The following is a 22,500-nucleotide window of genomic DNA, read 5'->3' as shown; positions in this document are numbered from 1 at the left end:
GCAGCGAGGTCCGTGCCGTTATGAATACTACCCGTCGGCACAGGGTTAATATCATCATGCACTATTTGCCTGGCACAATAAAGTTTAAGCACAAATATGGAAATAATGAAGAATCTGTGTAAATACATTTACATAAGACACTCAGACTGCATACTTGCCTTGGCCCTCATGTCTATAGTACATAGGTCAAGCTTGACCAATGAATCTCTACCACTTGTTCCTTATATGATGATTACCTGAAGCTTTTAGGTCATCCAGCACTACCATATCAAGTTTCAAATGTAGATTTATATCAGAATAAATATGACTGATCATGATGATAGTGGTATTTATGGATTTTTCAGTCTTTGCTACCCAACCGAACATGTAAAAATTATGCCACTGAAACCCTCAAATACCCACAACCTTGGCATTAATAGCAGGGAAGGGCATAAATGATACCAGGGAAATTGTGGAGTAAAATATGAAAGATAAACAGAGTATTGGTCATCATATAGTCAAATACAGGCAGCTCTACCCCCTGCAACCCTCAAAAGGGGTGCTACTGCTCCCCCAACATATGCCCAGGACAACAGAGAATCCACCACAAATTCATTGTAAATTATTCATATCTTACCCTGCAAAATATGAATATGATACTTTTTATCCCCCCCCCCTACTACTGGGACCAAGAATGTGTGGTTTGGGGGGCACTCCAGCATGTCGGTTGTGCACTCTATCCTGCAATGAATATGTGGAGGATTCTTTGTGTTTCACCATGGAGGTTGGAGGTGAGGTCACACGGGCACGTCCCTTCTCATTTGGCTACATATTAACAAATTCACTGCAACTTTCCCTTTTATGCCTCCCCCTCCCCTGCCCTGCTACTGGGACCAAGAATATGTGGTTTGGGGGGCACTCCTGCATGTTGGTTGTACACTCTATCTTGCCATTAATATGTGGAGGATTCTGTGTGTTCCAGGTTGGGGGTAGGGGGGTGGGAGGTCACACAGGTACATCCCCGTCCATTTGACTACATTATAACAAAGTCATTGTATATTATTCATATTTTACCCTTCAATTTTCCCCCTGCTATTGGGGCCAAGAATATGTGGTTTGGGGAAGGCGGGGGGTTCTGTAACGCGTCCTACATATGTGGGTATTATAGGGTGAGAAGAATCCATCGTTATCACTATCACTGTGATCAATCATACAAAGGTATTCTAAATTATTACAATATTTACTTATCAAACTGTTTTATATGGTGATTACAAGTTTAAATATACCAGGACAAACTTACCACCACATACATTACAGGACATATACACTACCTACTGTCTCTTCAATGTTTGTATAAATGTTCATACATGCTAGTACTATTTATTTAATTCACAGCGTAATTTAGGTATCCGAATGTGTGAGATATGTAGTTTTTGGCAAGTAATTTGACTAATGAACAGTGATTTTAGGCATACTTAAACTTTTGACTTAGTTTTCTATAACCATGTTTATCTTTAGCATTCTACAAACACTTACAAATTATTTGGACTGAGAATCCACAAACTCTTCTATATAAACCATAAACCTGCCTAACACCGTATCAATGCACTTTCCTATCTGGGAATCTGCCCCTGGATCTCCAACTGAACACCAGGGACATATTTTCTTCACTTCTGACATTACCTTTTTGTCTGCGCTGATTATTTCATGTATCAATGAATGTAGTTTTCAACTTTATGACAGTGTCTTTACATTTTCCGTCTTAGTATGGTCATTATATAAATATGTACCAAAGTATCACATCTTGCACAACTTTCCTATGAACAACTAGCAAAGGCAATACCATGGATGTAAAATATCTTTTTTTTTTTGTCATTCTGTTCACTGAAGGAAAGGTTTACTGTAAATTTGGAAATGATTTCTGGATGAAAGTTATGTTTTTCTGAGAGCTCTTGTATTTTGAACAAATCTAGCACTCATTTCTGCCACAATAACTGGGGAGGGCACAATAAGTATCAGGGAAATTGCAGGGTAAATATTAATGTTGAAGTTAAACTTCAGTAATTTAGTTAATGTGAAGCACATTCATAATAAATAAGAGGCTTCACCTCTTAACCCTCCTTGCACAATGATCTTATATAGGGGGCTTTGCCCTCTATCCCCCTTTCTGGGAGGGCTGCTGCCCCCCTATCCACTGTCTAGTCTAGAAAATCTTCACCTTGTGTATTCTGGCAGGACAAAGTCTAGGCAAATATCTGGATTTCACAATGATTTCTTACCTTGGCCAACAGATCTGCAATGGCCAGCTATTGGCTGGAATAGTGACCACTATCTGCCTTTTTTTTCATTGCTGGGATGATATTTTGCATGTTAAAGGTGAACCAACACCTTATTATATACAGCCTAACCATGACAGAACTGATCCGACTTCCCTTGGGCCCAGCATCTTTTGTCATGCGATTATCTGTTACTGATCTTATTGGCTCTAACCAACTGATCACTAGTGTCTATTGTTATGTCATGGCCAAGTGCAATTCCCCTGGTCTCATTTGATTTCCCTCACTTATGTCATCTGTTACAATTTTGTCTGATTACTTCATCACTTCTTTGATTCTATCTCATTTTCTCTTGGCATTGGAGTTTTACATCATCTCTACTACCCTTATTATCAGTTTCCAAAGGAAATACTATAGAAGAAGTGTCTTAGCATGTTACATTCCATTGAATGGTAAGGTCAAATTCTTCAATTTTGGTGTTAGATGTCATTTCCAATAATATCAGTTTACTTTGTACTGTATGGCTGTATATCTAAAATTGTTTCAGAAGTCCATGGTTTGTGGAAACTGGAATTTTACCTGCCTAATTTCTGCCTTGCCAGAATATATGAAGAAGAGGTCAGCTTTTGCTAGAGAGTATTGTGTAGAGGTCATGGCAGTCATTGCATCAATACTGGGTTGGGATTTGAGCTCTTTTTTATCATACCAGTTTCTTTCTTTTACATGTTGTATAGGTTTTGTAACTCCTCTGATACATAGATAACTTACCTGCAACTGACAAAGGCAAAAATACTCTTTGATAACAAAAATAAAGGATCATAAAATTACCTATCAATATCTTAAGTGTGCCTGCAAATGCCTTTGTTTACATACAAATGCTATTATGACATCCCTTTCTGCTTGCATGGCTGCAAAGCAGGGCAAGATGGATAACTTGTCCAGGACACGAAGGTAGAGGTTCCAAACGGTCAAAACATCTTGTCCAATTTGTTGGACAAAGAGTTCTGAATGCAGCATAATTCTTGAGTCAGAAATCAAAGCAATTTTCAGTCAATATGTATAAATGGGTAGTGGGTTACTTTCAAAACACTTCTGATATTTTTCTACATGAAATCCAACGATTTCTAGGTGTTGTTCCTTGTCCAAATCAATCTTGATTTGATAGTCCCTATAGGAGGGGAGGGGCATGAAGTATATCAGGGAAATTATAGGGTAAACAGGCTAAAATAGAATGAATACAGAACAAAAAAATTGTAAAAACACCACGAAAAATGATGAAAACTGCACTGTGAAACTCTATGGACATGCCCACCACCTTTGAAAGCCTACAGGCCGATCTACTAACTTTCAAAAGCTCTATAGGCATCCAACCAATCTTTCGATAAAGTCTACAGCCATAACACCACCAACAGCCTCTTGCAACCCCCTTGTTATTAGACAAAACACTATCACACAACATCCAACCTAACCTAATACTGTGGTATATATTCCCTAGTCTCTGTGGTAGTATATACCACTACCTACAACTGGAATTGCCTAGGAAGACAATATATTTATAAAAATGTCATGTTTTGAAATTTAAGTTGTCTTCTACGCATAAACTTAAAAGATTACCAGATAATGAAGGTAACATTTCCCTCTTAGTGTCTTTATTCAATAGCTAAATTTAAGAGACTACTCCCAAGTCTGAGAATAAATGTATTATTTCTTCATGCCCATCGTTGTCAGTGCAAAATCATCCCCACAGGCATACTCAATAAACCGCCCGCAACAGTATAGGCGAAATAAGGCATAGATTTTGTGTATTTCTGCAATGTTTACATGCCAGCTCAGCAAAACCTAACGTGACACTTCCAATCCCCATCACTTTGACACTTGGCGTTTAAGTTCACACCCTAAAATATATAAAGCTACAGTACCCACGACATATACAACATCTGCATCCATACAAAGAGTAAAATGCCACACAGAAATACGGGTAAGTAATTCTAAATCTAACCTTCTTGTGTACAAAAAATACGAAAAACTGGGGAGGAAAGGACTCACTTGCCGACACGATCCTTATGACGTGGACGATACTCTTGTTATCAAACAGCGGGTTATATCTCCCCTATTTATGGCAATTTTTTGCGATATTCTTTTGTCTAAAATATTACTGGTCTTAGTTAATAATATAATTATAGCTAATACTTTGCATTTGTATCTAAAATAATAACTTATGAGAGAAAATATTACTCTTGGGGAAACGGGTCTATATATAATGGCTTAACTTATTCACCACCTTGATATAATTCCTATAATAAATAAAATACTGCGTAAATATCAGTATGAAATTAGGCTTTCTTCAATAAATATACTTCTTTCCAAATAATTTTAGTTCCGTCGCCCTATAAACAACTCTCACGATGGCCTCCAAGATGCTGTACCGGACCCTCTTCTCCTTTTCAAGCAAAAATCGAGGTTTAGCAACTGCTACCTGGCCTCGGTGTCAGCAAAGTATACCAGCAGATGATGAAGCTCTGCCTGAAATTGATGAAGCAGAACTGATAGAAAGAAAAAGGAACAAGTCCAGATTAAATCCACGACATTACAAGAAGTTCCATAAAATAGTAAGGGTTATGTATTTATTTTCCTTAAGTATATACCTAAAGTAAAGGTCATTAAATACACGATTTGATTAATGAGGCCCTTTACGAAGAATTTAGGATATCCTGTCCCTTAGACGAGTATATCGCAGTTCTTAATGCACAATGCGTGGACAGGAGATTGTGACTAAGTTCTTTCTTCTTTTATAGGGTTTTAGACTTTTGGATAGTATTATACCCTGGATCCCTTTTCTTCTCTTTTTTTTCTTTCTTTTTCTTATGTTCTAGAATTTTGCCCAAATTTGGTATTAATGGATTCCTGTCATGCTGTGTGTGGGTTATTAGGACTTCAGAAAAGAATTTACTCATTGTGAATATAAATGTATATGTACAGTAGCTGTACATATACGGTGTAACCACGTACTCACTCCAAGATCATCACAACATGAGCCTATACCATTGAAAAAAAATACAGTAGCTGCAACAATAGTTTGCACCTTCTATAGTCCCAGTTCTCCTATATACAGTCCTTGCGCATCTTCTATGATGTGATACTGGAGTGCCTAAATTTAATTTTAGTAAAAAGAAATATGGCATAGATATTTCAGCAGACACTGTATAACAAAATGATTATAACATTACATTTTTTTTTATAAACAAAAGTAGATAATGGCAAATTTTAAAGCTAGAGTGGGATAAAATGAAGCACTTGAATTAGATTGAATAAACACCTGAAGTTTTGAGCCTATATAAAATTTCATATAGAATGTAATTAAAGACGAAGTTTTGTTTTTCTACATGTCTATATACTAAAATGAAGTCTCCATTGCAGCAAAATCAGCTCTCAGAGGATGAGGAACAAGTGTTTTCATTATCATATCAGCGAAAACTTTATGGCCATTATGGTACCTCCAGTGGCATTAATCCAGCCAAAGCATGGCCAAGCAAAGAAGAGCTAGAACTTGCAAAGGAATGGGAAAGTCTTGCTTATCCTCTTAGTGTTCAAGAGATGATTAGTGAAGCAAAACGTCTGAAGAAGGCGGAAGAGGACAAGCTTCAAAAGAGGTAATTTTTTTTTTTTTCAGACTTATCTTTTGGTTGCGTTTAATTACAGTTTATAATTTGGTATTGCTCTGATGATGGTGATGGCAATGGTGATGATGATCATCATCATATCCTCCTCCTCCTACTCATCATCATCATCAATCTCCTTCTCATCATCATCATCATCATCATCATCATCATCATCATCATCATCAATCTCTTCTTCTTCTTCTTCTTCTTCATCATCATCATCATCATCATCATCATCATCATCATCATCATCATCATCATCATCATCATCATCATCATCATCATCATCATCATCATCATCATCATCATCATCATCATCATCATATTGTCATCATATATTTCATATGATATTTCAAAAATAAATTACTTTATTATATACTCTAGTTAAATCAGTATGATTACCAATAGTAGTTATTGCAGTTGTAGAACTAGTAATACTGGTGATATTAACCCATTGATGCTGGGTTGGCATGTACATCCACTGTGATTTTGGTTTATTAATTTTAGATACATAGATGGCTCTACAAGGACATGTCTGCTATACTTAGATGATCATGAATTTCTAAACTGATGTATGTTCCTTACATATACAACATTTTGTGTACAACGTTTTTCTCCTTAGCTCTTGTTCTTCTTTCCTTTAAAATAACAATTTCTTATTTGTCTAACTTCATGCCTCCAGAGAAGTAATTCAAAGCATAATTATGTCACCCTGTTATCTTCATTCTTTTAGTATTGAATTTTAATTTCTTATCTAATTGTCTCAAGTCTCCTGCAAGTTTTTTTTTAAGTCCTCACCAATCTAGCACCTACTTATAGAACTCATTTTAGTGTATCTGTGTCCTACACCACTGTAGGATTGATATTTATGATGATTTTCTTTATCATATCTTTATCTACTTGCCATCTTCATGTTAGTAATTAGTGAAACGTTTTGTGGACTTTGTTTATTTAGTCTTCTAGGATTAGACTCCCATGTACAATTATTTTGAAGGCTTTTCCATTTCTTGATGTATTTGATAGTGGTTCTTGTAGCCTGTACTAGTGTGGAGGTCAGTTGTTGCTATCACTGCACCTGACTATATGGCATTTGTTGAAGCTCCTGTACATATTCCAAGTACAACTTGGTTGAAAAGACTCTGCATCTTTTTGGAGATTTTGGCATGGATCTTCATTTGTTACTCATTTTCTTGAATCATGTATGAGCATATTCAGATAATTGTTTGGATTTATGCTTAAGACCAAAGTATTGATGAAAATTTTATAAATAATGTACACCAACATTGGTAACCCAGTTATTGCTTGTCCCTGTGTAGAGTGATTACATTTAATTACTTATGCACTTATCTCTCATATAGAAAATCATGCATCCATTTAAGGATGTTGCTCTTAACTCCACCTGTGTTTTCTAATCTCCATTTCAGTCTTATTTAACACTAGAACAAATGCATTTTTAGAATCTACCTAGCCTTCTCACTGTTGCATTATCTCATCAATGCTCCCATAAAATTAGAGATTTGATATGCATGACTTTCCCATTTTAAAGCTAAGCTGCACTTCTGTTGTGTCCCAAATAGTTTGATGCATTTTCTTATTATCTGTTCAAGCAATGTCACTTTCAAGTGCATGATTTTTTTGCTTTTTTCAACACTCCCATTCTTAGATGTGCAGTGATGTCTTTCTCAGAGAATTCAGGATTCATGTTTCTGAGTATTTCACCAGTCACCTTCTTATCCTTGGTATATCTTTCTTTGCTATCTTCGAAGACCTTTTCAGAGTTCCAGTTGTAGGTAGATAATAATAAATAAGCCCATATCAAATGTTGCATAGCTTCGACCTATTGATTCTATAGGTCACCACCTCCCCTTGTGTGCTAGGAGTGGTTGGTGTTCTAGTACAGAGAGTCTCAAATTTCTGAACACTCGGGTGCCTTAACCCACAGATCCAAGTTCACTGTATTTTTTGAATTCGTTTTTTCCATTAACCATTCTGGAAATTCACAAACATTGCCAATGAACCAAAAAAAATTATCTGTGTGATACAAAGACTGGTAAAGTGATTGGACAAGCTGGAAAATCTAGGAAAACGGTTATGAGTAGAATGTGTCACTGTATTTTTAGAAGTTGTGTTGTGAATCCTGTCTTCTTTGCTGTGATTGTTTGCTTTGTTTATGTCTTTTGTTCTTCTTTTTCATGTAATTTTCTAATTTAGTATCTATTTCTTCAATGATCTCTTTGATTTTTACTATATTGCCTTGGAATATATTTATTTCTTCATAATATCTAATCTCTAATCTATTCTCTTTTCTTTTGTCACATAATGGGTGGCTTTAAGAATGTTTTACTTTCAAACATTCAAGCAGAGAAGGTTCCTCTCATCATTCATCTCTAGTAGTTTTACAACTGATAGCTGATGACCTGACTTAACTTAACTTATTGGGTCCGAGTGACTTGGCCTTCATTTCATAAAATAATAGGCTGGGGGCTGGGTGACAGGAATGTCTTGTAACAAAATATTTTTGCTGAGTGGCAGATGATGGGAATATATTGAAAAATGGACTGTTCTAGGGGGAGATTCATGGTAGAATGTATGATGTGTTGTGGACAGGAGAATTTTAAACCTGTCACCACACCTTTCAATGAAGTTCTTATATCATACCAACCCGATTCCGATCTTTGACAGTGCTTTTAAACTCCAGAAAATGTTACATGCTGGTAAGCTTATGTCTCATAATGACCAGTAAAGTGTCAGAGTGGAAATATGATGCTGTTGCCATAGTAAATGGAGAGATATACTTATAACAGGGGTATCTATAAGTATTGCTATCAAAAGAAAATAGGAAACAACAAGATTAATATGTGAAATGTAATATCACTAAAGGATTACAAGGAAAGGGGGTACAAGGGGTGTGGGGTTGCTTCTGTGTTAGGAGGATGGGTTGTACATACCATCTATAATGAGAATTCTTATTTTATGCTTCTACATTCATTAACATCAATACAAGAGACAAATACAATGCCATGTATAGATTGTATGATTGGTTCAAGGAGGCAAGGCATTTGAATGGGTATGGTGGAATGGAAATATTTATGGGAGATCTGCAAGCCATACAGTATCAGATTTTCTCATACATCATATGCCCCACTGACAAGGAGAAAACTGTAGGAAAATAGCCAGCAGTTTTGTGAGCCTGTGTTCCATTGAATCAAAAGGTACAAATACACTTACTGTTATTGGACTATAGGGATTTATTTCTAGAGGCAAATTATACAGGTTTATAATATTATTATTTTATTTTATATTATTTTATTATTGTCATTGTAACTGTGTCTTATACTTAATCCTAATTTTGATGTTTATTTTTTTAATTTGATCAACTAATATTTTTTTTACAGACAAGCTGACATCATGCAGAAGGTAGCCAAGTTAGAGGATTGGAAAAGAGAAGTACGTGAAGGCTTTGAGAAACGGGAAAGAGAAGCCAAGGAAGCAAAGGTAAGATTTTGCTCTTTTAGACTTTTTTAAGGAGCATTTTACTTATACAGGTGAGAGACACAAAATTGAATGTATGATCCATCTTCTTCTAAAAACTAAATGTTTGATGTGGGTACCTGCAGATTTCTGATTATGATTATCTCTTTAACTTTTTACAGGAAAAGAAGGAACGTCTCATGGAGGAAGTACGTCAGATATTTGGTTTCCGCATTGATCCTAAAGATGAACGTTTCAAAGAAGCATTGTTGCAAAAAGAGCGGGAAGAGAAACGAGCAGCCAAAGAAGCTAAAAAGATAGAGCGGCAGCAGAGAATGATGGAAAACTTAAAAAAAGCTGCCCAAGAGAGCTCCAGTGGCAGTAAAGAAACGTCTAACTCTTCTGACAGGCTCCATGGTACTTCTGTTGTTGAAAGTTCATTAGCACCTCCACCAGTAGAGACGAAAGAATAAAAAAATCATCACAGAATATATATATTTAGAATATCTTGAAATAAAGGGTATAAAATTCTGGAAATCTTCCAGCAGCTCATAACAATAAAAAAAAGAGAGATATTTAATACTGAAAACTAGTGAACGTTCATAATGATTTTTTGTTTACATCAAACTTGTATTTTATATATATATATATATATATATATATATATATATATATATATATATATATATATATATATATATATATGCAAAGAAATAATGTTGATAACCATAATAATTGGGCTGTTTATATGTACATATATTTGTTGCTGTATTTTTGAGTTAAAAAATAAACACTAGTTCTATATAAATTTTCTAATCCTTTACATTATGAATCTTATTATTATTATGAGTTCAGTAAAGCCACTGTTGTAGGAATGAAAATATATGATGTAATGATATACAATGCTCATGCAACTTTACATATAGTAAACACACACATACCTTCAATTTAACAACATCCATGAACCCTATATATTGGGCTTAAATGTGATTACCTTCAGCAAACACATTAAAAAACTCATCAAAAGATGAGTAAAGCTTCCACCAATCCCTTGCTCTTGTTGTCGTGGGGGTGGGGGCTAAGGAGAAGGGGACTGAGACCCAAAGAAGGGGATCACCTTACCCCAACTAATTTTGCATAGTCTTTTCTTCTCCTTTCCTGTTCCTTATCTTCATCCCCTTGTTCTGTCCCTTTTTGCCACAATACTTTATCATAATGCTCCCTACTCCTGTAACTCCTTCCTTTTCTGACAACCTTTATCTTACACTATACCCCATTACCTCCCCCTCTCTACTGTTTTCAATACCATACTACCCTCTAGTTCTGTTCAACCTGTAACTGTACCCTAATCATTAACTCTTAACCCTTTTTGCTACTATACTTTACCATAATGCCATATGACCTTTAATGTCACATAGCACTTCCTTACCTGGGGGCTTTGATCCCAAGCCTCACACTATCGCTATATTTTGAATTCTCTGCTAATGACCGTAGATGTTGATGCGGCAGAAATTTCCAATAAATAAATAAATACCCAAAGAATTGTTAGTGTTAACAAGTTAATTGCAATTGCCCACCAACCTGAAATATCTTTTTGCTGGATGCTTCAGATTTATATAGCATTTTTTATTACTAAAAAGGCATCTGCAGTATGTTTAGATTCTTTCTTGGATAATTTTGCAAATTGGCTCCCAATGAATTGCAAAAGTTGACATGAGATTTTCATGGCTACGAAACTAACTTTCCTGAAAGAAATAGTAATAACCACACAAATGAACAATCTGAGGAGTGTAAATAATTTTTGAAGTCAACATTCCATACACTTTTCAGACTGCATTTCCAGTGTGAGAACAAAATGTTATTCTAAGACAGTATCTCATGCTCATTATGACTGAGAAATTAGAGTGGCTACAACACTGTTATACTTGGCATATAGTCTTATGAAGACCTCCTCCCATGCTTATCCCTTGCTCGTTGGTGTAGGAGGCGGAGACTGAGGCCCAACGTAGGGGATCACACCTACCTTGGACCTTGCTTTAATTAATTTTCTATGATCTTTCTTCTCACCCCTTCCTTCTCGTCTTCATCCCCTCCTCTTTACTTATCCTAATAATTAACTAATTTTTACCCTTTTTGCCACAATATTTTATCATAATGCTATATGACCGTTGATGTCTGGCACACTAATTCATTTTGTCCATTAATCATTCTGGAAATACATATACACTACCATATGAACAAAAAAATCATGTGTGATGCAAAGACTGGTAAAGTGATTGGATAAGCTGGAAAATCTAAGAAAAAGGTTATAAGTAGAATGTGTCACTATATTTATATATATGTATATGTATTATATATATATATATATATATATATATATATATATATATATATATATATATATATATATATATACATATATATATATATATATATATATATATATATATATATATATATATATATATATATATATATGTATATCTAAATATATGTTATTGGGGGCTAAAGAAAGAAAATGAGTGTATGAGAGAGAGAGAGAGAGAGAGAGAGAGAGAGAGTGTGTGTGTGTGTGTGACGCGCGCGTGTGCGTGTACTTGCTTGCTTGAGATTTGCGAAGTTCTGGTTTCGCCCGGGCCTTTCACTTATGGCCCGGCCTGTGTCAGCTTTTTATGGCTGTCTCATTTGTTGGTCTGACACTCGGTGCTTACCGTGGCGGTGGGATTGCCAGCAGGCGCTCCTGTAGCTGTGGTGTAAGCATCTCGCATAATCTCTTTACCAGCACGACGGCTGTGTTCTGTGGGGTTTGTCTTAGGAATTGCGTGTGCACGCAATTCTCCAAGTAATGTACCAGTGTGGCGTTCGGCTTGCCGCAATGCATGCAACACCTCTCTTCACGTTCTATGGTTTGTATAATCTGCCATGCACAGTGGTAACCTAGGCGCATTCTGTGCAGAATGACTTCGGTACCTCTGTTGTTTATTTCAGAGAGTGCCAGTGGTTCATAGCCTGTGGCATCTGAGTACCAGCTGGCCGAGGGGGAATATCTCGTTTCCTCTCTGTGAAGCTGCAGGAGGAAGGAGTTGGCCGTCACCGTACACTTCCTCTTAAGTAAATTTCGGCTCTGATGTATTATCATGGGATTAGGGGGCATACCCCGGCCGATTTCGGCTAATCTGTCAGCAAGCTCATTGCCTCTGATCCCTATATGGCTGGGAACCCAGTTTATGATAATTCTTCTACCCTGAGCAAGAATCCTCTGTGCTAGTGTGCGGATGGTTGTCAGGAGGTAGATATTGTCAGGGGGTGAGCGCTGCTGAAGACAGTCGACGGCTCCTTTGGAGTCTGTGTGTATGACCACGTGTCCTTCCCTCACGGACGCGTGGCTCAGTGCTCCCATGATAGCAACTGCCTCTGCCTGTAGCGAGGAGGCGTTGTCTGTTACCCTCATGGATATTGTGGCATCCCTTGCTGCGAAGCCGGCGCCTGCAGTGTGGGTCAAGGGATCGACCGATCCATCCGTGTAATATGTTCTGCTCCCCGGAGGGGTGATGGTTGCAATGACCCTCTGGGTGTGTGCGTGTATATACACATACACATATATTCATATGTATACATATAAAGATATATATATATATATATATATATATATATATATATATATATATATATTAATAGATATATATATGCACATCAGTGTGCGTACCATGTGCGCGTAAATGAGTGAGTGTGGGCATGAATGCATACATCCACATGCGCGCGTGCCATCACCGATGCGGCGTTTGATGAACTACTTGGCGCCATTTTGACATCATGTAGTTGACTAGGTGTTTATACTTTGTGCCAATCCTGAACGGTCTGAGAGAGCCATGGGCACGGTATTCCCGTTTTAGATGTCTAGCCCTTACCCCTGAAGAGGACCCCAACATACTCGAGCTTACCATGGCCAATAATGAAGACTTTATACCCTTGTTAGGGGCAATAAGGCTTGCCCCTTTCATCAAATAGCCCCACCAACTCAAACTCTCCTGGTTCCCCGACCCCAGGCTCTCCTTTGACCACGACTTTGAACACTACAACTAGTACCCCCTCCTCAATGCCTTCTAGTACATTATCCATCCAAGTCAACACTCAGTCTCCAGGAGACATTCCTACTCTACCAACATTTTCAACTTCATCACCTCTACCTCCACAACCTTCTTCATCAACTACTCCATTCTCCCCTATTACTAATTTACAGAATTATTGTCAACCTCTCCGTGATACTACCTCCTCAACACTACTCCCTCTTCCATACGTTCCCGTCTTTCTACCACCCCATCTCTACAAATATCTTAAATGCTCTATGTAGCCCAGCCAAATGGGACCGATTTTCGTGATCCCCCACACCTCCTTAATCTGACAACAGCAATGTCTCCAAAAATAACTATGGAAAGTCTCTTACCGTAGCCGACCCGATCGTTCCTGTCTCGTCAAAGTTACAACTGAAAACCAAGTTACAGCATTATCATCTCTAACTCATCTCCCTGGCAACCCCATTCCTGCAGAACTTCATCGAGCCCTCAATACTTGAACCGGAACTGTCTCAATCTCCCCAGCAAATTGCCCTATCAATAACAAAAATTGGTCAGATTGTAGAGAAGACTTACTCGCCTGTCAGCACAGTGCTACTCCATTCCTCCTAGAGGTCATCGTAAGAACCCCTCCAACATTGCTAAAATTACTTTCCGTAGACATGACCTTCCCTTTAATGTTTAGATTAACCCTCCCTCCATCCCCTCTATCCCTTCCACTCCCTTCTGGATACACACTTGAGTCCATTATGTCACAACTATGCCCTTCCCCGGATCCTCCACCTCCTGACACTACACCATCTTCAAATTTTCCATCATGCACTGTAACCGTTATCACTCATAGATCAACTAAGTTATAGCTCTCCTACATTGGAATATTCGCGGTTTCCGTTCTCACAGACCTGGCCTTTGCCTTATCCGTTCTTCTTATAACTCATCCATCATCTGCCTCCTAGAGACTTTTCTTACACATCCTCCTATACCAATTAGAAAACACCTAATGTCATCATTCCTCGCTTTCAAACCACTATCCTGTGTACAGTTATTCGCATCTTTCTTCGCCAAAGGTTATTTCAGTCTACTTCTCCCCTTCCCATCCCATTGACTTTGTTGCCTTTGAAACTCTAATATCCCAACCCCAGCCACCTTTCCTCGTAGTTGGTGATTTTAACACCGCCACACTCTTTGGGGTGATTCTATCACCAACTACCATGGCCGTCGCTAGAATGCTTCCTCTCCACAACTGATGCTATTATTCTTAATTCAGATCGCCCCACACACTTTGACACACGCATGCATTCTTTTTCATGCCTTGACCTCTCTCTATGCTCCCCTTCTCTCCATTTAGATTTCCATTGGTCAGTTCTAGACCACTTTCCCTATAGTGACCACTTTCCAGTCCTCCTTTCTCCTACTTCATATGTACCACTTCCTAACCCCCCCCCCCACCTGGTGCTTTGCTAGAGCCGACTGGCATAATTTCACTTCACTCTCTACTACTCGTACCCCTCCATCCCCCTTCTCGTCCATTTCAGATATGATGCAATGTTTCGCAACTACATTCCTAAGAGCTGCCTATACTCTCATCTCTGATCCTCTCCAAGTCACTAATGAACAGGTCAGCAGTGGCTCTCACCTTTCCCCACATTTTTCTTCCATTAAGACCATCAAAGAACTCACATCCATCATCTTCGCCCTATCTTCTGCTGAGTCCTATAATGCTCCTTTTTCTTCCTCTGAACTCAATGCTGCCTTACAGTCGTGCCGTAACACTCAAGAAGGCCCTGACGGTATTCGCTCCGACACCTTCCATCTTCCTCTCTATCCTTCCTATTAACTATTTTCAACCACATATGGACGTCAGGAAATTTTCCTTCTCATTGGCGAGAAGCTCTTAATCTCCCCTTCTTGAAACCCAATAAACCGGGTACCCTCCCTCAAGATTACCGCTCCATCACTCTAACTAGCTGCTTGTACAAACTACTAGAGCGAATGGTTATCTTCCGCTTAATGTGGTATCTTGAATCTCACAATTTTCTATCTCCTTTCCAGTTTGGTTTCCGCCTTGCCAGAAGCACAGCTGACCCCCGTGCTCATTTCGAGACATATATTACATCTGCATTTGCACGCCATGAATCCATGTTAGCCATATTCTTTGACCTTGAAAAAGCACGTGATACCACATGGCGGTTCCGTATTATCTAGCAATTGTCCTCCCTAGGCATACGCGGAAACATGGGTGTCATTACAATGTATTTCCTCTCCAAACGCACTTTCCAGTTCAAAATTGCCTCTTCATCATCATCCTTTCCTCAGTTCGAAGGCGTCCCACATGGCAGTGTGCTCAGCACCACTTTATTCCTTCTTGCCGTTAATGACACTGTCTACGTTTTACCACCAGGAGCCCGATCATCACTGTATGTTGATGATCTAACTATCTTTGCATTTAATCTGCAATATCATCAGTATCTTTATGGGTCACAAACCATAGCTTTCGCTTTTCTATCTCCAAATCTTTTTCCATCCTTTTCTCTCACCCACGTGTAGGCCCCCAACCTCCACTCTTCTTATATGGCACTTATATGGCACTCCACTCCAATAACGTTCCACTGACCTTAGATATCTAGCACATTTATTTTGCTTTTAACCATTAACCATTACTGGGGTGGCTGCCCCATGATCCTTCCCCAAGGGAGTAGTTGCTTAGGTCCTATAATCATTGCTGGTGGTTCCCAAGCCACCATCGTATCTACGATATACTCACCCTCTACCGTATCTAGGTTTGACTTCCCCAATATATGCAAATCCGATGATATATATATATATATATATATATATATATATATATATATATATATATATATATATATATATATATATATATATATATCACACATACACACACACTGCATCATAGTCCATCAGGCAGGTAAGTCTCCATTTTCTGACCATTTTTTATCGTAGACAGGGCACTTTGTTGGGGGAGACGGAGACAGTTCTGGGGCAGTCCTTATACGGAATAGTGTAAATACCTGGATAAGTATCAAGAGTACCGCTGGCCGCATTGTGCTTAACCAAAGAATTGCGCAACGTGTTCGGATGAGGAAAACCAACGTCAATCTAGCTCCCATGAACATACGGCGTTTTTTTTCCCGAGGAACGGGTTGTACGGAATGATTATTAGATTCTGGTAGTAAGTTTAAAATGTCCAGATGAATGCGCTTGATTTAAGAAAGGACGAAGATATCTTAGTTTCGAGACACCGAGCTCCTGATCGATGAATGCCACAAATCCTACATGCCCTAAGAAATATTGACGAGACTATCGACTTCCTAACATACAACGGGTGATTTAAGAAAAAAATAGGTAATTAGCGGTGTGAGTTGGTTTCCGGTAAACCGGAAATTTATGCTAGCCATTTACAATTAATAAAAGAACGTCGAGAAAAGGTAATTTACCAGAATCTTCCCAATCTACTTAAAAAATGATGGTATGAGCGAGGTTGTTCGTCTTTTGAAAAAATACTTATACATTTCGCCGTCAAACGTAGACATTGATCGTGACACACAAACGATTAAGATCAATAAAGCAATTGATCGGAAGAAGGATCTTCTGATGAGATGAAGAAAGTTTTCTTTCAAGAAAAGCTAACACAGCTTTTAGCGGGACATTAGTAAAGGAAATCTACATCAAAACTTTCTTACCGTGCGTCGGAAAAAAAGAGATAAAACGCTTGCTAACCAAGAGTCTAATGGACGGGTAACTACAAGTAAATTACAAGACGAAATTATAAGTTTTAAGGAACACCTGTTTGTGAGTTTTTTTGGCTGTTTTCCTTTTCATTTTTGTGTACAAGTTACTGTGTTTGTGTTCACAGAGGTGTGTATATATATAAATAAATAAATAAATAAATAAATATATATATATATATATATATATATATATATATATATATATATATATATATATATATATACACACACACACAAATACTGAGCGGTCAGGTCACGTCTGTAATTAGGAGTGCGACGACCTTGGTTAGTTCGTGGCTCTCCGTTGCGGTGTTGACGTAGTTGGTTGAATGGATGAACGCCGCTTCTACCATCTTCTTTTGACGTAGGGGCCAAGCCTTGTTTTATGATGGAGGCTTAGGACCACCTGGGGAGATGGCCGTCGGTGTCGTCCTGTCTCACATATGTATACTTTTATCACAGCCACCGCAAGGTATGCTGTAAACCTGGCTTAGAGGTCTGCTGTGGTTTGACCTCTTTTCTCTTAAGATATCTCCGATCTTCTTGCCTGGAATGGTAGCTATCTTCATTGTGCGGCCCATCAGAGCCTTCAGGTATTCTGTCAACTCCGAGTGTGGGATGAATAGTATGTGGGTCGCGTTCTGTGTTGTGTTCCTTCTTGGTCTGTTCATGAACTTTTCGGCCTTACGTCGGAGGTGGGCGGACAAGGCGCAAGGGTAACGGAGGCTAAGGATAAGTCCGATATGCGAAGCTTAGCTTCGCCCGGGCTATGCCATGAGGGGAGCCCGGCCTGTGTCGACTACTGCCGACTCGCTCACGTGTGTCAGCTGGTGCTGACTCGGCTGAACCTAGTCCTTACCCGCCGTGGTGCCCAGCCACAGCAGTAACCTCCGGGCGACAATTGCAACTTCTCGCACCTGGGCGGGGCGCGAACCGCCGACCCCTCGGATGAGAGGCCGACACGTTACCACTGTTCTAGCCCGGAGGCTTGTAACGGAGGCGTTACTGATGTGTTGCACTTCCTTCTCGGAGGAAGAAACTAACGATCACGCCTTCGGTGGTTCTTTTGTTATGGGTAGAGAAATAGTGTATAAATTCATCTTTATTTGTGGGTTTTCTGTAAACGGAGAACTCCGGGTGTCGAGGAAAGGGAGCTGTTCATTTCTCTCCTCTGGGGTGAACTGTATGGAGGGGTGTACTGCATTCAGTCTATGGAGGAGATCTTGTAGGTTTGTCCAAGTCGGCACTACACCGAGGATGTCCACATAGCGAAGCCAGACTACAATGTTCCCCATGATGTTACAGTAATAGTCAACCTCGAGGGTTTCCATGAACAGCTGGGCAAGGACTGCTGAAAGAGGTGAACCCATCGCAAATCCTTGAATCTGCTAGTATTCACTTCCTCGGAATTCGAACGGGCCAAACTCCACGTAATTATCTCCTGGCAGTGGTAGTTCACCCTCGTCGTTGGTAAAAAGCGACTTGATGTCGAAGCTGACAAGCTGTGTAATTAGGGGCCTTGCGTTTCCTCTTCTAGGTTTTCTGTAGGCAGGGGCGTCATTTCAGCTTTTGCTGGGGGGTCAGCAAGGGGGGGGGGGAGTCGGTGAGCGAAGTGTGCACAATTAGCTGGGGACTTTTTTGTGTGTGTAGGGGGGGGGGGGGGAGGCACGGCGAATAGCACTCAACAGACAATAACAAAATCCTATTGGATTACTGGTAAATCTATACTGACTGAATGTTATGGTGTATTTTTTTATATAACAGTTTCTGGTATTCACGGATAATATATCCATCTATCTGTCTATCTATCTATCTATCTATCTATCTATCTATCTATATATATATATATATATATATATATATATATATATATATATACATATATATTCATATGTTGCTGTTGTAGTTTTACTACCACTAGTTGCAATACAGTTTTATGGAATAAAAAGAGTGAGTACCGTGGTACTGGTGATACTGATGTGATCACAATATGTACATGTTGAAAAACAAGCATCTGCTCTTGAACCTTTTGGTTAAGAGGCAAATCTAGTATAACTATATAAATACACAGTAAGATATATAAAGATCGATGATAACCAGAGGGCAGTTGCTGTATCGGTCCATTATGTTTTCTATGTGTGTAATAACATTCATTTAGCTGTAAAAGTTGTTAGGGTGTTGCCCTTGGGAGGGGGGAGACAGACCTTTGACACCCCAGCCTGTGAGTAAAGACATCCGAGAGCAGTATATCCATATTTGCCCTTATCAACCCGACTTGATAAGTTGATATGTTCGTGTAGGGTCACGTCCACTGGTACTGTCGACTGTACAGGGCACAACTCCCTACAGGAATCCTCTCTCAACTGTAGAGAAATTTCTGCACGTGTGTATACATATATACATGAAAAGGAAAACATCCACAGTAAGAAATTAAACTAAATCGTGACGTTTCGAACTCTTCACGAGTTCCTCTTCAGACGAATAATAAACCGAAATGCGATCCATATCGGTTTATTATTCGTCTGAAGAATTCGAAACGTCACGATTGATTCATTTCTTACTGTGGCCGTTTTCCTTTTCATCTTGTGTACACGTTACTGTGTCTGTGTTTGTTTCATATATGTGTGCGCGCGCGTACCCGAAGTTAAACCGCAGGTGAGCTGTCAGGGTAGGGGCTTGGAACATCCGCTCTTTGCGACAGGACGGTCGGTTGCCACTACTGTCGAGGGAGCTGAAGCATTTGAGAGTTGAGGTAAGAACCCGTTAGCTGCACGATCAGTGTGAGTGGCCACACCTATTACTAGTCGGGGCGTAGTGAAACTTACATTTGGTTTCATGTCCCTTATTGTTGTGTACGCTTCTGCTGTTTGTAAACATGATGTGAAAGAGATTCTACGCCAAACTTGCTTCTGTGACAGATAGCTGTTCTCAGCGAGATATTCACATTGTTCTGGGTGACCAGTGCAGTATCTGGCTGCGATCAAGCTGGCTATAAGATGTCTGTCGGTCCTCATGGCTCAGGAGCTAAAGCTGGCTGCAAGAATAGCTTCCTTTTCTGAGGCTTTCTGGCTCTTGCTACCAGCACTCTGAACCACATCGTTGGACTTGGTACAACAGTGCGGGTAATGTGGCCAAGGAAATAAACCACATCCTCATTAGTACTTGCTTGAGGATCCTCCAGAACTACTGGGTATATCGGAGTGCCGAGTTCTATGGAGTTGATCATAGATTAGTTACGGTTACCCTCAGAGTCCACTAAAAAAAACTCTCCGTCGTTCCAATGATCATCCTATGGTACTTCATGTGGACAGACTCAGGAAGAGGGAGTGTACACGGGGGTTTGCTGAGGCCATTTCTCGTCGTTTTGCAGCACTCGGGGACCTGAGGGACCCTGTTCTGTGTCTTACCTTCAAGCATGAAATACTTGATGTAGCTCAAGAATCGATTGGTGAACGCCCAAGAGCAAAGCAGAATTTCATCTTGCAGGAGACACTGGAAGCCACAGATGCTTGTCACATGGGCTCGACTGACACGGGATCGCGACTTGTATTGTTCACTGGTGTGCAGGACTAGGTCACTACTGAGAAAGGACAAGGAACAGTTTATCAGGAATCTTGCAGAGGAGGCCGAAAGCCATTTCCTAGTAAATGACCTTCCTCCTGCCTACCAAGCCGTGAGAAAGCTGAACTCCAAGCCCTCTTCGCAGACGACTGCAGTCCGTTTAGCAAGTGGCCAGATCGTCTCGGATCCTGTTGGTGTGTGGGAGCGTTGGGCTGAGTATTTCGAGCCGATGTATCAGGCTGATCCACAAAGACTTGGATGCGGACAGTGTCGAGATTTTTTTTGCTGGACCCACCCATCAGCGAGGATTCACCCTTCCTGACTGAGGTCAGCGGGCAATCTCTAAGCTGAAGAGTGGTAAAGCAACAGGTATCTGCGGCATCCCAGCTGAACTGGTGCAGACCTATGGCGAGGGGCTTGCATGCTATCCTGTCCTGTGCCTCACTGCACAGAAATGTAGAACAGTAGCGCTCACTGCCACCACCCGTATAATACGTACGGGAACGAGGTATACTTTGGGAGCAGTCAATATGTAATTAGTAATGTGGAAATGAGGAACAGATTCTGTACAGATGTTGGGGTGTGTGTAGTGTAAAATGCATGAACCAGCGAGACAAAATGGTAAGACGTAACCTGAGCGGAAGAAGGATTTGAGACGAGGATATTTCGGAATATTTAAGGATTTCTATTCCTATACAGGTCACCGGCAAAATTTTATCGATTTCTATTCCCTTGGAGGTCACCAGCAAAGCTCATCGATTTCTATTCCCTTGGAGGTCATCAACAAAACTTTTATTACCATTCGCTTAAGAAATTAAAATAAACATCACAGAACACCTGAATTCTTTTATTATAAATAGAAAAAAAAATCATTAAATAAAAATCCATAAAAGAAGTCAAATCTCATTAAATAGACAGTTACTAAAAAGGGTAGTGAAAACTAGTTCCTTTAAGAACATTATAAATAAAAACGTATAAAATTGAATTGCGCGGACTTCATATTGAAGCTACTATAAAAAACAAAAGAAAGAGCACCAGCTTATTATTCACTTTCTTGAATGTATATGCATCGAGATGAATACTTTGCCGCTAATAAACTCACAGCCCAAAATACCTTACTCAAAAGTGTGCTGCAGTATCACTAGCTACAGTATAATCCGTGAAACACATAAAAATAATAGAGGACAGCCCAGTCTAGGGTGTCTCCTACCTCAGCCTGCAGTAACTACTTCCCGAAAAGGTGAGAACCACCTAATTATACGTCATTAGCGAGACGGACGAATTGAGTAGCTCAGTTCGTTCGTTTGAGATTTGCGAAGTTCTGGTTTCGCCCGGGCCTTTCACTTATGGCCCGGCCTGTGTCAGCTTTTTATGGCTGTCTCATTTGGTTTTCTGACACTCGGTGCTTACCGTGGCGGTGGGATTGCCAGCAGGCGCTCCTGTAGCCGTGGTGTAAGCATCTCGCATAATCTCTTTACTAGCACGACAGCTGTGTTCTGCGTGCCTTGTCTCAGGAATTGCGTTTGCACACAATTCTCTAAGTAATGTATAAGTGTGGCGTTCGGCTCGCCGCAATGCATGCAACACCTTTCTTCACGTTCTATTGTTTGTATGATCTGCCATGCACAGTGGTAACCTAGACGCATTCTGTGCAGAATGACTTCGGTACCTCTGTTGTTTTATCATAGTGCCAGTGGTTCATAGCCGGTGGCGTCTGAGTACCAGCTGG

General features: G+C 39.6%; 2 protein-coding genes across 4 annotated transcripts in view; one reads left to right on the top strand and one right to left on the bottom strand.

The window, feature by feature from the left end:
- LOC119576290 (coatomer subunit alpha-like) overlaps positions 1-4,370 on the bottom strand; it is a 57,881-nt gene extending 53,511 nt beyond the window's left edge. For 2 of the 3 annotated variants that reach the window (XM_037923892.1, XM_037923894.1), the window contains exon 1: positions 4,302-4,369. The gene's annotated coding sequence lies outside the window, so the exon portion shown is untranslated. Of the gene's footprint in view, positions 1-4,301 lie in introns of all 3 variants that reach the window. The other variant, XR_005229046.1, reaches the window with a different exon arrangement.
- Positions 4,371-4,642: 272 nt separating this feature from the next.
- LOC119576289 (growth arrest and DNA damage-inducible proteins-interacting protein 1-like) lies at positions 4,643-9,952 on the top strand. Its single transcript, XM_037923891.1, has 4 exons — positions 4,643-4,864; positions 5,673-5,905; positions 9,310-9,409; positions 9,568-9,952. Exons 1-4 carry the CDS (start codon positions 4,661-4,663, stop codon positions 9,856-9,858), a joined length of 828 nt encoding a protein of 275 aa, XP_037779819.1. The 5' UTR covers positions 4,643-4,660; the 3' UTR covers positions 9,859-9,952.
- Positions 9,953-22,500: the final 12,548 nt, after the last annotated feature.

The sequence above is a fragment of the Penaeus monodon genome, chromosome 8 (genome assembly GCF_015228065.2).
Source record: "Penaeus monodon isolate SGIC_2016 chromosome 8, NSTDA_Pmon_1, whole genome shotgun sequence".
Lineage (NCBI taxonomy): Eukaryota > Metazoa > Arthropoda > Malacostraca > Decapoda > Penaeidae > Penaeus > Penaeus monodon.
This window is presented reverse-complemented; position numbering and strand designations above follow the sequence as displayed.